The sequence below is a fragment of the Anomaloglossus baeobatrachus genome, chromosome 1 (assembly GCF_048569485.1).
Source record: "Anomaloglossus baeobatrachus isolate aAnoBae1 chromosome 1, aAnoBae1.hap1, whole genome shotgun sequence".
NCBI classification, from domain to species: Eukaryota; Metazoa; Chordata; class Amphibia; order Anura; family Aromobatidae; genus Anomaloglossus; species Anomaloglossus baeobatrachus.
In genome coordinates this window covers 852,850,249-852,867,169 of record NC_134353.1, presented here as the reverse complement: position 1 = coordinate 852,867,169, position 16,921 = coordinate 852,850,249, and the positions used below count along the sequence as shown (strand labels likewise).

The window sequence follows — 16,921 nt, the reverse complement described above, 5'->3', positions numbered from 1 at the left end:
AAAGAAAACTATATGGCATGTTTATTTACCCATCAATTACCTTATATTTACACTGTCAATTACCTCTATCGTTTCTATAGTATCTCATAAATCATGGCCGGGTATCAAAATTGGGGAGAACCACACGCCTTTTTTTTTTTTAAAATTAGTTATTTAAATAATTAAAAAAAAGCCACATTCGGTTCCTCTTATTTTGATACACAGCCACAATAAGCGCACAGCTGGGGCTGCAGCCTGTAGCTGTTTGCTTTCTGTGCTGGGTATATTTTTATACCACGATTGATGCACATAGCGTCTGTGATTTGAAGCAGTCAGCTGACACTCAGGGTGGGGTGGCGCGTCTAACCTGACTGCAACCAATTACAGATGCCGGTGGGCGGGGAAAGCAGTGCATATGCAATGAAGGTAATGAGTAGCCCTGGAAGTGAATGAGCGGCCTGGAAGCAGTTATAGTCGCACCTTGATAAGTACAGCCCGCTCTGCTGGGTTATGCAGCAGTACAATGATCCAAAACACACCAGCAAGTCCACCTCTGAATGGCTTAATAAAACCTTAATCCAACTGAGGCTGTGGCATGAACTTGAAAAGGCGGTTCGTGCTCGGAAACCCTCCAATGTGGCTGAATTACAACAATTCTGTAAAGATGAACGGGCCAAAATTCTTCAAGAGTCGCAACCCATTATGTACATCTGCATGGTTGCCAAATTCGCGACACCCAAATTGTTGAACTTGATCATATATCGAATAATATTAGGGGTGGCAATATATCTTTGCCCTTCTTGTCCCTCGAATCACGTTTGATCTATAGATTAAATTGTGTAGCACTGGGTGGTATAAATCAGAATCTGTTTATGGGTTTTTATAAACAATAACTCACCCTTCACTTTGTAGGTTTGGTAGCAATCGCTGGCACATTGCTCACCTCCTTGGGTGCAAATGATGGTCCTGCGTTTTGACATGGGCCATTTTTTTTGGCCTCTATCCACATACATGTTTACATCTGTAACTTCAAAATGATATTGTTCGTTCGTTCATTATCATTGCTCAGTGCTTCCCTTGCTTCATCTGCACTTGGTTGTATACTTGTGTGTATATGTATATGTATGTGTATGCATATATGTATAAATATGTCCTTACAGGGAATACTGGCACCGCTGCTCTATTTAGATTGTGTGTTCTAGATATGGGCTGTACTAACTTAAATATGACTGTCTGAGCAAAATGTCTGAATACTTATGACTCTTTTTGAATTTACCAAATTGCTGCAGTGATGATGCAATAATAATATAAAATTAAATATATTCAGAATAATATTTATTCATTTATATAGCGCTATTAATTCCATAGCGCTTTACATACATTGGCAACAATTTCCCCATTGGGGCTCACAATCTAAATTCCCTATCAGTATGTTTTTGGAGTGTGGGAGGAAACCGGAGAACCTGGAGGAAACCCACGGAAACACAGGGCGAACATACAAACTCCTTGCAGTGGTTGTCCTTAAGGCCGCTTTACACGCAATGACATCGCTAACGAGATGTCGTTGGGGGTCACGGAATTCGACGCACATCCGGCCTCGTTAGCGACGTCGTTGCGTGTGACACGTACGAGCGACGTCTAACGATCAAAAATACTCATCACATTGTTGATCGTTGACACGTCCTTCATTTACCAAATATCATTGAGCATTTTGGACGCAGCTTGTTTGTCGTTCCTGAGGCAGCACACATCACTACGTGTGACACCCCAGGAACGTCGAACAACACCGTACCTGCATCCTCCGGCAACGAGGTGGGAGTGTTCTTCATGCGGCTGCTCTCCGCCCCTCCGCTTCTATTGGTGGCCTTCTGTGTGATGCCGCATGAACCGCCCCCTTAGAAAAGAGGTTGTTCGCCGGCCACAGCGACGTCGTTAGGAAGGTAAGTATGTGTGCCGCGTACTAGCGATTTTGTTCGCCACGGGAAGCTATTTGCCCGTGACGCACAAATGACAGGGCGGGTGTGATCGCTAGCGACATCACTAGCCATGTCGCAGCGTGTAAAGCGTCCTTTGGTGGGACTAGAACCCAGGACCCCAGCGCTGCAAGGCTGCAGTGCTAACCACTGAGCCACCATGCTGCCCTAGTTAGATAGAGATTTTATATATATATATATATATGTATATATATATATATATATATATATATATATATATATATATATATATATATATATATATATATATATATATATATATATATATATATAATATATCTCTCTCTATAACAGCACTGCATCAAAAATAGGCCTTAGTTGTGTACCATACTGTAATATTATCCATCCTGAAAAAGGGCTTGGCAGCTCTTTCAGGACATATAACTTTTATACTTTTGTTATCTGTTCACCCGTTGTGTTGCTGTAAACCCCGAAAATGTATAGTCACCCCTTCAACCGCCCACTCCTCTGCATCGGCGTCAGTGATTGGGACATGTGCTGTTGAAAAATTAATATTTACCCCTTCCCCCACCCATAATACCGACCACCTCTCTGTGCCGGCATCAGTGATAGGATTGTATGTTAATGGAAAATTTAATATTCATAGCCAACCCTCACCTATAATCCCACCCACCCCTCTGTGTCGGCGTCAGTGATTCAGTCAGACTGCCGTATTTCTGCCTGAGGGTCATTGCAATTCCTGCACTAGTTGTATGCTCTCTTTACCGGAGTGTTAAAGCTGCATAAAAATACATGATAACATGCTCAGGTCAGTAGAGCAATCAGTCAGTCCGATCATTGCGACGAGCGACCATCACTAATTCTGCAACCTGACCCCAAGGAGTGGGCGCCTTAAGGGGGTGAATATTTGCCATTAACACACGTTTCAATCACTGACACCGCCACACAGGGGTGGGCGGGATTATGGGTCGGGGAAGGGGGTGAATATTCTTTTGCTATTAACACATGTTGCAATCACTGATGCTAGAACATAGAGGTGGGCAGGGGAAGGGGGTGAATATTAATTTTTCATTAACCGGCAACCTAATCACTGACGCCAATAAACAATATAGGCCATCGCTTGAAAATAAACCCTAGTGCATCTTTTGGAGCCAATAATAATGTAATACAGTGGAAACCTTGCATGCAGGCGTTGGAAAATACGTACATGTATACTATTAATGAGCTGTTTAGGCTATTCTCACTGCTTTGTAGACGTTTTTACCAAATTGAAGCAAACATAACTCACTTTTTACATTTCTAGGTAAAATGTCTCCAGAGATACATGTTATTTCAAATTTTTTGCCAGCTGCAAGTATGGAAACTGCACTGAAACAGGTATTACTAGTATCATTTAGTGGCATGTCTGTATGTACATTGCTGATTAAGTATTAGCCTGATATGGAAGATTTTGACGCATCTCTACTTGTTTCATGTTTTCACTAGGTTTCTCATACAATGTTAGAGGAGGAGGCTTCTCAGTCTTTATTAAGGTACTAAAAAGAGAATATAAGAGTAAATTACTGTCAGGGGCAAATATTAGGCTGCTTTCACACTACGTTTTTTTAACATGCGTCATGAACTTTTTCTTAACACAAAAACGGATCCAGTGCAAATGCGTTTTCATTTCAATGCATTTGCAATGGACTCGCGTCAACATGCGTTCACATGCGTTTGCGTGCGTTATAGTGAGGATCCAGCGACTTGCAGTTTTTTAACTTTTTTCAAAAACGCTACTTGTAGCGTTTTTGAGCTGCGTCCAAATACTGCAAATTGCTGGATCCTGACTAAACAGCAGGCAAATGCATGTGAACGGTGGCATGCTGATAGACAGGATCCTGCTTGCTCTACTGAGCATGCCCAGAAATCAGCCTGGCGTGATCAGTCTCTCTCTCCCCCCTCCCTCTCTCCCCCTTCCTTTCTCCCTTGCTCTCCCCCGCCTGAGAGCGGTGGACGCTCGTAACCAAGGTAAATATCGGGTAACCAAGCAAAGCGCTTCTTAGTTACCCGATGTTTACCTTGGTTACAGCTTACTGCAGCTGTCAGATGCCGGTTCCCAGTCTCACGTTCAGTTCCCCTCACTCCCGATCACATGACTCCAATGCCCGCCCATAAACTTAAAGTGACAGGATCCTGCAACATAACACATGGGTTTGCATGCGTTTTTCTCTGCAAAAACAGGATCCGCTTTTGCAGCAAAAAAAAAGTTCATGACGCATGCTAAAAAAAAACGTAGTGTGAAAGCAGCCTTATTGTTTATCCCGAGAATTGCAAGTTATTACCTATACATGAGAGCTCTGTGTACGTCTCTTGATCCCCTCCACTACAGTCTTGGTTAAACCGTGTGTTTTGTATAGACCTTGCTTTGTGCACTTGGGCACAGTCATGCTGGAAGTGAAAAGGGCCTTCCCCAAAGTTGGAATCATACAGTTGTCTTAAATATTTCATAGTAGGAACTATGCTTTCTTTTAGTGTTATCCAAACCCATGTTTGTTCACCAGACTGTCAGATTCATACTATATTTCCCATGATGAGGTGGTTACTTGTTTCCAATGAACAGTTTTAATGTAGCACGGACAGGCTGTACTGGAGCTGCAAGAGGGATAAGTGGTGATAGAGGAGATGCTCAACTAATGTAGCCGAACTGGATCAATGAGGACTGGTGCAGCCCACCTGGGTTAGCAATGTCCTGTTTAGCAGAATGGATCTGTGAATACTGGTGAAACAGCTGGGTCAGTGATGGCTAGTTGAGCAGAACGGAATCTGCAAAGTAGAGAAATCAGGGACTGGAGTAGCATTTCTGCCATTCAAAACACCAACACTCTTGATGAATTAGATAGGCGAGTGTGGGCATGCCCCAAGTTCTCCGTAGCTTTGCCCATATCATCAGAGCTGGCTCAAACTGAAACTGCTAAAATTTGCAGCATTTATGTCCAACTCTATGTTGTGCAAAAAAATTACCATCTTTCAAAGGTTTTACACCACTTTTGTGGCTTAACGGGAATCTGTCAGCAGGTTTTTGCTACTTCATCTAACAGTAGCATGTTTTAGGCAGAAAGATTCTGAAACTAACCATGTTTAACTTACATTAGAGTGCAGCCATTCTGACATTATTAAAGAATTGAGTTTAGCAGGGCTGGGAGCTGTCCCCGCCCACACCAGGCTCTCAATGGAGATTGTGCATTGACTGTGAGTTGTCAATGACAGCAGGGAGCATGTCAGACTACCCTGCACAAGCTGAGGAGTCACACCAATGTTAATCACAGAGCTATAAACCCTTTAGTTTAGATAAACAATAGCTTGTTCACAAATAAGAGCACAGTTGTATTTTCTTTTTTAACCTTTGCAGTATGCGGTCTTCAGCTTACATTGCAAAATCCCGGTGACAGATTCCCTTTAAAAGCTTTGATGAATCGGCTCTTAGATGTATTACGATGTAATGGAAATATTTTTGCTGGGTGTTGTTCAGTTTATAAAGGATATAAAAGGTAGTAGATGATTATGCACTCAAAGGAATATATTTAACCTCATAACGACGGCTGTACGACTTTAGACGTCGGAAAAACAGGGTACTTATTCTATTCCGACGGTTTTAGACGTCAGGCCGAAAAATTGCTGTAGCGCCCCCTAGCGACAGAAAATCCCCGGGATTTCAGCTACCGGGGGTAGCTGAGACCCTGGAGATCATGATTCAGGCCAGTTTTTCCGGTCCCCAGTCACTTGATCACCGGTATACTCCGTATACCGATGATCACGTTACAGTAAATGACAGCGCCGGTAAACAATGATTTATCTCCCACCTGGCATGATCAAACATGCCAGTCGGGAGATAAATCTCCCTTCCCCCCAAGTGTCCGGTCCCCCAGTGTCGCCGATGTGCCCCCCAACTCTCTCCCGAACATCCAAGATGGCAGCGCACCCACTTACGCACCGCCCGCATTCACCCTTCTGCTCCGATTTCTGTCGCATGTGCCATGACACATGTGACAGAAAACTCCTCCCCGGATCCAGCTAAGCCACCCCCCATAGCCCCCCCCCCCGGTGTTTTCCAGTGTTCCCCCGGTATTTTTACCTTTTTGCAACATTGATCCCCCGCGTCCCTCCTCCTTTACACTAGACACTGGTCACGTGCGCAGAGAGCGGCTGTCAGCTGAGCTCACCTTCCTGTGTTCAGTGTGAGCTGCGATCTCTGCTCTCACTCTCCTGCTGCTGTGACCTTGGGAGGGTAGGTGCAGTGTCTTTGCACCCACGCTCCTCACATGGAGGGTCTGCACCCCTAGAAAATGGGGGGATATGTTCCCTGCGCGTGCCCCCCATACTCTAGAAGGTCCAGCGTCGTCGTGGGACTTCCAAAATGGATTACTGCGGACCGATTTTTTTTTTTTTTTCATTACAATAAATTGATGAAAGAGGGAATGTTTTGGGGAGTGTTTTTTCAAATATTTTTTTTGTCTATTTTATTTTTTTATTACTGACAGTTGGTGATGTCGGGTATCTGATAGACGCCATGACATCACCAACTGCTGGGCTTGATGTCAGGTAACATTACACATCTGGTGCGGTGGCAAACGGGGTTGATACCAGGTCATGGGATGAGCCGGGGCGAAGCACCAGGATTGGCGCATCTTATGGATGCGCCACTTCTGGGGCGGCTGCGGACTGCTATTTTTAGGCTGGGTAACTATGGACCTTCCCACCCTGAGAAAACCAGACCACAGCTGTCCGCTTTACCTTGGCTGGTAAACCAATTTGGAGGGGGACCCCATTTTTTTTTTTTTTTATTTATTTATAAATAATTATAAACAAGATCCTAGGGTGCCTCCAAATTAGATCCCCAACCAAGGTAAAGCAGACAGCTGTGGTTTGCAGGCTGCATCAGTCTGCTTTACCCTAGCTGGCTATCAAAAATGGAGGGACCCCACGTAGTTTTTTTTTTTTTTTTTTTGCTAAATACAAGGCTAGGCACCCTTTAGTGCCACATGAAAGTCACTAAAGAGTGCCAGCTTAGAATATGTAGGGGGCTGGGACATTATATGTGTTTGACATCTGTTGTCTCTCTATCTATCTATCTATCTATCTATCCATCCATCCATCCTTCCAAGCTTTTTAGGCTGTGTGCCCGCAATTAGGGATTCAAGCATTTTTGGACGCTGTGTTTTCGCTGTGTCCATAACGCTGCATTTTACAGTAGAAGCGCAGTGGAAGGATTTTTAAGTGAGAAATTTGCTGCTAGAGCAACATTTTTGTGATGCCCCTGGGGATTCAAAATGGTCACTATACTCCTGAATAAAATACTTGAGAGGTCTAGTTTCCAAATTGGGGTAACTTGTGGGGGGGTTTCTACTGTATATGTACCCCAGGGGCCCTGCAAGTGTGACATGGTGCCCGCAATTTATTTCAGCTTTTCCAAAATTCAAATGGTACTCCTTCCATTCCAAGCCCTACCGTTTATCCAAACAGAGGTTTTTGGCCACATGTGAGGTATCCCTGCGCTCATAAGAAATTGGGTAACAAATTTTGGGGTCCACTTTTTGGTGTTTCCTCATGAAAAAGTGAGACATTTGGTGCTAAAGTAACATTTTTGTGAAAAAAATAAAAATTTCAATATGAGGACCTAAGGTTTTCAAATTCTGTGAAGTAACTGTGGGTTCAAACTGCTAACTATACCACTGTATAAAATTCTTGAGTGGTCTAGTTTCCAGAATGCGGTCTGTTGTGGGGGAGCTCCACTGTTTAGGCACTGCAAGGGCTCTCCAAATGTGACATGGTGTTTGCTAATGATTCCAGCCAATTTTGCAGTCAAATGGCGCTCCTTCCCTTCCAGATAACCTTGTGGGAAAAAAAAGCTACTTGGTTGAAGTAACAATTTTGTTGTAAAATTTTTTTTTTTTTTTTATTTTCACGGCTCAACATTATAAAATTCTGTGAAGCTCCTGGGGGTTTAAAGTTCTCAACAAACATCTACCGTATATACTGGCGTATAAGACGACTTTTTACCCCCTTAAAATAATGGCTACAGTGGGGGGTCGTCTTATACGCCGGATATACGGGGGGGGTGTGTATATATATATATGTACACTGCAGCGTCCAGGGGAGGTGGGGGCAGCAGCTCTGGAGCACAGGGGAACGCTGCGGGCTGCAGCCTTTGATCTCCTGCACCCGCTCATATAATATGCACAGCCGCTGTCCATCTCCAATGGTGCTGAAATCGCACGCAGTGAGGGGCTGGGGCAGCGGTGCATATTATATGAGCCTGCGTCCCAGTGTGATCGCACATGCCCACCCCTGTGTTAGATTTGGCCCCCAGGCTGCTGCTCATTCTAAAATAAAAAAGCTTTACTTACCCCTGCAGCGTTTCTCCCTGTGTCCCTGCTTCCACTGTGATCAGGCAGGCAGAGAGCTCAGCCTGCTGTGCCGATCACATGACCGCACTGAGAACCAGGAAGTGGAAGAACAGAAGCACGGAGCCAGACAGGAGGGAGCTCAGCGCTGGAGGAGGTAAGGAAAGAGGGTTTTATTTTACTTTGGGCAGCAGCCTAGGGGCCATATCTGACACAGGGGGACTTGTGCGATCTATAGGGGCCATGGGCAGCACTATGGGGGTGATATCTGACACAGGGGGACTTGTGCGATCTATATAGGGGCCATGCGCAGCACTATGGGGGCGATATCTAACACAGGGGGACTTGTGCGATCTATAGGGACCATGGGCAGCACTATGGGGGAGATATCTAACACAGGGGGACTTGTGCGATCTATAGGGACCATGGGCAGCACTATGGGGGAGATATCTAACACAGGGGGACTTGTGCGATCTATAGGGACCATGGGCAGCACTATGGGGGCGATATATAACACAGGGGGACTTGTGCGATCTATATAGGAGCCATGGGCAGCACTATGGGGGCGATATCTAACACAGGGGGACTTGTGCGATCTATAGGGACCATGGGCAGCACTATGGGGGCGATATATAACACAGGGGGACTTGTGCGATCTATATAGGAGCCATGGGCAGCACTATGGGGGCGATATCTAACACAGGGGGACTTGTGCGATCTATAGGGACCATGGGCAGCACTATGGGGGCGATATATAACACAGGGGGACTTGTGCGATCTATATAGGAGCCATGGGCAGCACTATGGGGGCGATATCTAACACAGGGGGACTTGTGCGATCTATAGGGACCATGGGCAGCACTATGGGGGCGATATATAACACAGGGGGACTTGTGCGATCTATATAGGAGCCATGGGCAGCACTATGGGGGCGATATCTAACACAGGGGGACTTGTGCGATCTATAGGGGCCATGGGCAGCACTATGGGGGCGATATCTAACACAGGGGGACTTGTGCGATCTATAGGGGCCATGGGCAGCAGCATGGGGGCGTTATCTAACACGGGAACGTGTGCAATCCATAGGGGACCATAGGCGGCACAGGGGAACGTGTGCCATCACAAGGGGGCTATATTCAATATAAGGGGGCCATATCCAGATTAAGGGGGCTAATTTTAGGATGGGGGGCTATGAGGGACATATACCCTATATGATTTGTTAGAGGGACACTGGCATTATAAGATGGACCCCATTTAACATTAAAAAAAAAATTCTCTTTTCCTTCACCAAATTTGGGGGTGCGTCTTATAATCAGGTGCGTCTTATAAAGCGAAAAATACGGTATATATCATACAGCAGGGGTCGGGAACCTATGGCTCGCGAGCCAGATATGGCTCTTTTGATGGCCGTATCTGGCTCGCAGACAGGGCTCCTACCTGTCTATGGGCAAATGCCGGGGCCCTGGAGAGCCGGGGGGCCCACTCGGCCTCGTCAGTTCTCCTGTCCCTTGGCCGGGGCCCACTCGCCTTTTATAGTTCTGCTGCCCCCGGCCGAGTTCCGGGGACCGCAGTCCTCGGCAGCAATCTGCGGCGCCGTCACTTTAAGGCGCGCAGACATCCTGTTTTGAATTTCATCTGTGGGCGGAGCTACCGCCTTCTCAGTCCCACAGATGAAGGAGGCGAGCTTCTGTCCGGCGCTGTGTGGGCCCCCTCTCCACCGTGACCTAATCGGGTAAATGCCCTCCCCGCCTCCCCATTATGGGCCCCGGTGAGCTGCTTCTAACCCCCCAGATGTATGCCCTGCCAATCCCCCCCCCCGCCGATGCCGCGGGTGCTGTACCCGCCGAGCCGCGGGTGCAGGCCCCACAGAGCAGCAGAGTTGTGTGTATTTGTCTGTATGTAGCAGAGTTGTATGTGTTTGTCTGTATGTAGCAGAGTTGTATGTGTTTGTCTGTATGTAGCAGTGTTGTGTGTTTGTATGTAGCAGAGTTGTGTGTGTTTGTCTGTATGTAGCAGAGTTGTATGTGTTTGTCTGTATGTAGCAGAGTTGTGTGTCTGTATGTAGCAGAGTTGTGTGTGTTTGTCTGTATGTAGCAGAGTTGTATGTGTTTGTCTGTATGTAGCAGAGTTGTATGTGTTTGTCTGTATGTAGCAGAGTTGTGTGTGTTTGTCTGTTTGTAGCAGAGTTGTGTGTGTTTGTCTGTTTGTAGCAGAGTTGTGTGTGTCTGTTTGTAGCAGAGTGTAGTACCATTATTTCAGTCCAGTTGTGGCTTTATACAGCAGGGAGGAGCATTCCTTGCTGTACTAAGTGAACATTGGAGCGATTGATCTGTCAATGGCCCTTTAAAAACATATTGTACGGCTCTCGCGGAATTAAAATTAACATGTTGCAATCAAAGCAGACTTTTTTTCATTTGGGAGCGGGGTAGTCTTATACAGTGAGTATATCCCAAATTCTATATTTTTAGGGCAGAAGTTGGGGGTCGTCTTATACGCCCAGTCGTCTTATACGCCGGCATATACGGTAGATAAATTCCTTGAGGGGTCTAGTTTCCAATTTGGGGTGAGTTATGGGGAGTTTCTGCTGTTTAGGTACCTTAGGGGCCCTGCAAATGGAACATGGTACCCGCAATCTATTTCAGCCAAATTTGCTTTCCAAAATTCAAATATTGCTCCTTCTGTTCCGAGCCCTCCCATTTGTCCAAACAGAGGTTTCTGACCACATGTGGGGTATCAGCGCGCTCAGGAGAAACTGGGGAACAAATTTTGGGTTCGGGTTTGTTGTTAGTTCTTCTAAAAGTGAATAAATTGGCACGAGAGCAACATTTTTTAGGTAAAGTGTGTGTGTGTGTGTGTGTGTGTGTGTGTGTGTATATATGTATATATATGTGTGTGTGTGTATATATGTGTAATATATATATATATATATATATATATATATATATATTTTCATTCCACATTGGTTTAGTTCCTGTGAAGCACCTGAAGGGTTAATAAACTTCTTGGATGTAATTTTGAGTGACTTGAGGGGTGCAGTTTTTAGAATGGTGTCACTTTTGGGTATTTTCTGTCACCTAGGCCCGCCAAAGTCCCTTCAAATGTGATGTGGTCCCTAAAAAAAAATTTTTGTAAATTTTGTTGAAAAAATGGGAAATTGCTGATGAACTTTGAACTCTTCTAACTTCCTAACCCCAAAAAATGTTGTTTCAAAAATTGCACTGATGTAAAGTAGACCTGTGGGAAATGTTATTTAATAAGTATTTTATGTGACGTAACTCTGGTTTAACGGTATAAAAATTCAAAAGTTGAAACTGCATAATTTTCAAAATTTCCGCCCAATTTCCATCTTTTTTTTTACCAAAGAAACGCAAAAAATATTCTCCAAAATTTAGTACTGACATGAAGTACAATATGTTCCAAAAACACATTCTCAGAATCACCGGTATCCGTTGAAGCGTTCCAGAGTTATTACCTCATAAAGTGACACTGGTCAGAATTGCAAAATTTGGTCTGGTCATTAACCCCTTCAGCCCCCAGCCTGTTTTCACCTTAAAGACCCGGCCATTTTTTGCAATTCTGACCAGTGTCACTTTGACAGGTTATAACTCTGGAACGCTTTAACGGATCCTGGCGATTTTAACACTGTTTTTTCGTGACATATTGTACTTCATTAAAAAAGCTAGAAAAGAGAAGCGCTGATAGGGTTTTACCAGATTAAACACACGGTTAGCATATGGTAAATGCACTCACCGATTGTGGTTGTGAGAGGTCACAACCACCACAGATAGCATGAGCTAATGGCGGCTGCTGCGGCCCCACGTGTTTCAAACTTCAAAGTGGAGAGGGAGAAGGGGTTTAAACCCGCGCAATCCGCCAGTAATGCAGAAGGAGATGTTGATAAATTAAACAATCTTTTATTCCATAGGTCTACGCGTTTCCAGGTCTAAGACCTCTTCTTCAGGACCAGTAAATCAACACTACATGTACAGAGAGATGAACCCTTTTATACATATGGTATCCATAAAGTACCGCCTCCCGGCACTTTGAAAAAAGTCAGAAAGCAAAGAAAAAAACATCTGCATGCATGATGCAGCGCTTTTTACAGACATAACAATACTTTGTTAAATGTTCATAGACTGGTCATCATAACAGTTTACATAAAAAATAAACAATAATTGGATGAAAAATCATAAAAAGAAAAAGAAAGTAATAGTAAGAAAATGTCAAATTTCGGGACAAGAACTCCAAAGTAGCAGTTCATAATTGTAAGGTAACCTTCGACTTTTAGTAGTGAACGCCACCAGTGATTTTTATAACTGTGTCCCCATAAATGTGTGACACAGGCAAATTGTATTGACATATAGGTGAAATAAAAAAAAAAAATATAATATGGCAAAACATATTTTATAGAAAAACTATAAAAAGTGATAAATAATAATGAATAATAAATTACTGTGAAATGTTGAATAAAAATTGTAAAAGAAATTTTTCTCGCCCAGGAATAGAAATATACAATTATAAAATATGTATAAATGAATTAAAATGTGATGTGTATCTTTTATTATTTGTTTGTGAGTTAAAAAAACTCTTAAAATAGTCACTCCAAACAATTCAGAAGGAGGAGGACACATTTGTACTACTTATCTTTCCAGCCAATCTCCTTTATCATGGTTATTAAATTAGATGAATCCCTTAAATAGCTGTTTAGTTCCAGTACATGTACATGCATGATTTCATCAAGATATGTTGCCAGGTTTGATGTTAAGGAATCAATTCCCGAAATTATCGGTCGTCCCGGAGGGTTTTTAAGATTTGTATGAATCTTGGGGAGGTGGCACAGAAAGGCCATTTTAGGATCTTTTAACATTAGGAATTTTCTCTCAGTGCTGTTAAGAACGTTTTAAAAAAGTGGATACAAACGGTTATATACATTTTAATAGTGGACACTACAATAAGTGGCTTTTGAATATTCCTATTAACCAATATCGAAGAATTAGAAAAAATTGTACACTAGACGATTATTTTAAGATACAAGCTGGAGTTTATATGACCGTTTTAATGAAAGGACTTACCCCAAAAAACTTTTAACACGTGCTTTTAAATAAACCAAGAATATGAGACAGGATGATCTGATTTTTAAAAAGATGTTCCCGCATAGTGGTCCTTCTGATTTTAGCTCTAATTTTATCACCACTTTTAGCCATGATAATGTTGTAATTAAAAAGACCCTTACTAAGCACTGGGAGATTCTTTTGGGGGACCCTGTGCTTAAAAACATCCTTCCACCCTAACCAGGCATTACTTTCAGGAGAGCCCCCACCATTAGGAATATTGTGGCACCCAGTAGGTTGAGACTCCCTATTAATTGTAACAAGAGGGAATGCTCAATCGGGGTCTCCAAATGCTTTAGTAAAAACTGTCTATGCTGCACATCCATTGCGCATAAAAGAAAGACATTTGGTCCAGCCGAAGAACCAGAAAAATACACTATTAAGGGACATCTCACATGCCATTCCGATTTTGTTGTCTATCTTATTGATTGTGTATGTGGAAAAAAATATGTAGGGAGAAGCATACAGCCCCTACATAATAGATTAAATTCCCGCAGACACAATATTAAGAATGGGTTCCTTTTGCATGGTCTGTCCCGACATTGCACGTTAATACATGGTAAAAAGGCAGACATCACTATAACACCAATTGAACAAATCCCTAATGATACCCCAAACAGAATGGAGTCTCTCAATAAAAAAGACATTTTGGATTTATAGACTAAATACATTAAAACTGATAGGACTTAATGAAGTGACAGACCTTTTTTACTGATTTTATATACCCTTTTTGAAATGATCATCCTGCCTCACTTTATCATATCTTTATTATCCCTTTTTATATGTTTTATAGATTTTAAGGAAATGTATGTTTAATTTATTACTTCTATCATCACATTTTGATCTGTCTTTTATGTATGTGAGAACTTTGGGTTCCTTTTTAATCATGGTCTGGTGCTCTTTCGAAAAAGGGCTCTAACGATTTCTATACACTGTTGTACTAATCTGTGTATGAGTTGTTATCTGTCCGTATCTCTCTCTCCTTGTTCTAAAAATCATACACATGGCCCCTTGAACCAGGTTTACCCCTGGCACAGGCGTTTTAGTTGTGTTCCCACGGTCTCAGTTCTGGCAACAACTCCGTACCGCTACTCTGTGTCCTCACAGCAGGGTCAAGAGCATGCGTATATATGCTTTTCCCACGCTTATGCCCGATCATAACCTAGAGTCCTTTTTGCTTGGGCCTCTCCAGGAATAAGTAGTACAAATATGTCCTTCTGAATTGTTTGGCGTGACTATTTTAAGAGTTTTTTTTTTAACTCACAAACAAATAATAAAGATACACATCACATTTTAATTCATTTATACATATTTTATAATTGTATATTTCTATTCCTGGGCGAGAAAAATTTCTTTTACAATTTTTATTCAACATTTCACAGTAATTTATTATTCATTATTTATTATTATTTAACACTTTTTATAGTTTTTCTATATATTTTTTTTTATTTCACCTATATGTCAGTACAATTTGCCTGTGTCACACATTTATGGGGACACAGTTACTATTCCTCTCTCTTTTTTTTTCTTTTCTTTTTATGATTTTTCACCCAATTTATTGTTTATTTTTTATGTAAACTGTTATGATGACCAGTCTATGAACATTTAACAAAGTATTATGTCTGTAGAAAGCACTGCATCATGCATGCAGATGTTTTTTTCTTTGCTTTCTGACTTTTTTCAAAGTGTCGGGAGGCGGTACTTTGTGGATACCATATGTATAATAGGGTTAATCTCTCTGTACATGTAGTGTTGATTTACTGGTCCTGAAGAAGAGGTCTTAGACTTTGAAACGCGTAGACCTATGGAATAAAAGATTTATCAACATCTCCTTCTGCATTACTGGCGGATTGCGCGGGTTTAAACCCCTTCTCCCTCTCCACTTTGAAATATTGTACTTCATGTCAGTGATAAATTTAGGACGATATGTTTTGCGTTTATTTGTGAAAATTTTGGAAATTTGGCAATTTTCAAAATTTGAAATTTTATGCCCATAAATCTGAGAGTTCTGTCACACAAAATAGTTACTAATTAACATTTCCCACATGTCTGCTTTACACCAGCGCAATTTTCGAAACAATTTTTTTTCCGTTAGGAAGTTAGAAGGGTTCAAAGTTCATCAGCAATTTTTCATTTTTCCAACAAAATTTACAAAAAAACTTTTTAGGTACCACATCACATTTGGAGTGACTTTGAGAAGCCTAGGTGACAGAAAATACCCAAAAGTGCCCCCATTCTAAAATCTGCACCCCTCACTCTGCTCAAAACCACATCCAAGAAGTTTATTAACCCTTTAGGAGACTTACAGCAACCAAAGCAATGTGGAAGGAAAAAATGAAAATTTGTACTTTTTTTACACAAAAATGTTACTTTAGCCATAAAATTTAACATTTTCACAAGGGTATCAGGAAAAATGCACCATAAAATTAATTGTGCAATTTCTCCTAAGTACACCGATATCTCATATGTGGGGGAAATCAATTGTTTGGGCGCACTGCAAGGCTCGGAAGAGAAGGAGCATCGTTTGAATTTTTGAAAGCAAAATTGTCTGGAATAATTAGCGGATGCGATGTTGCGTTTGGAGACCCCCTGAGGTGCCTAAACAATGGAGCTCCCCCACAAGTGACCCCATTTTGGAAACTAGACCCCTCATGGAATTTATCTAGATGTTTATTGAGCACTTTTAACCTCTGGGGGCTTCACAAAAGTTAACTTTAAGCCGTGAAAATAAAAAAAAAATAAAAAATTACCACAAAATTGTTACTTCAACCAGGTAGTTTTTTTTTCACAAGGGTATCAGGAAAAATTGCAACATAAAATGCATTGTGCATTTTCTCCTGAGTACACAGATACCTCATATGTGGTGGAAATCAAATGTTCGGGCGCACAGCAGGGCTCGGAAGGCAAGGAGCGTCATTTGACTTTTCAAACGCAAAATTGTCTGGAATCGTTAGCGGATGCTATGTTGTGTTTGGAGACCCCTTGAGGTGCCTAAATAATGGAGCTCCCCCACAAGTGACCCATTTTGGAAACTAGACCCCTCATAGAATTTTATCTAGATGTGTACTGAACACTTTGAACCCCTGGAGGCTTCACAAAAGTTTAGAATGTTCAGCCGTGAAAATATATATATATATAAAAAGCTACTTGTTTGAAATATTAATTTTTTTTTTACCATGAAATTGTTATAATATAATATAATATAATATAATATAATATTTTTTATATATATATATATATATATATATATATATATATATATATATATATAAAAAATATTATATTATATTATAACAATTTCATGGTAAAAAAAAAATTAATATTTCAAACAAGTAGCTTTTTTTTTTCCACAAGGGTATCAGGAAAATTGCACCATTAAAATGTATTGTGCAATTTCTCCTGAGTACACAGATACCTCATATGTGGTGGAAAGTAATTGTTTGGGCACACGGCGGGGCTCAGAAGAGAAGGAGCGCCATTTCACAGCAAAATTGGT

At 41.9% G+C, this 16,921-nt stretch overlaps 1 protein-coding gene across 3 annotated transcripts in view; it reads left to right on the top strand.

The window, feature by feature from the left end:
- Positions 1-16,921, top strand: part of ANKRD31 (ankyrin repeat domain 31) — a 408,642-nt gene that overhangs the window by 50,692 nt on the left and 341,029 nt on the right. For 2 of the 3 annotated variants that reach the window (XM_075342271.1, XM_075342267.1), the window contains exons 4-5: positions 3,238-3,311; positions 3,420-3,466. The exons of the other annotated variant lie outside the window; for it this stretch is intronic. In XM_075342271.1, coding sequence (XP_075198386.1) covers positions 3,238-3,311; positions 3,420-3,466 — 121 coding nt within the window. The remainder of the gene's footprint in view (positions 1-3,237; positions 3,312-3,419; positions 3,467-16,921) is intronic. 3 annotated transcript variants of the gene reach the window in all.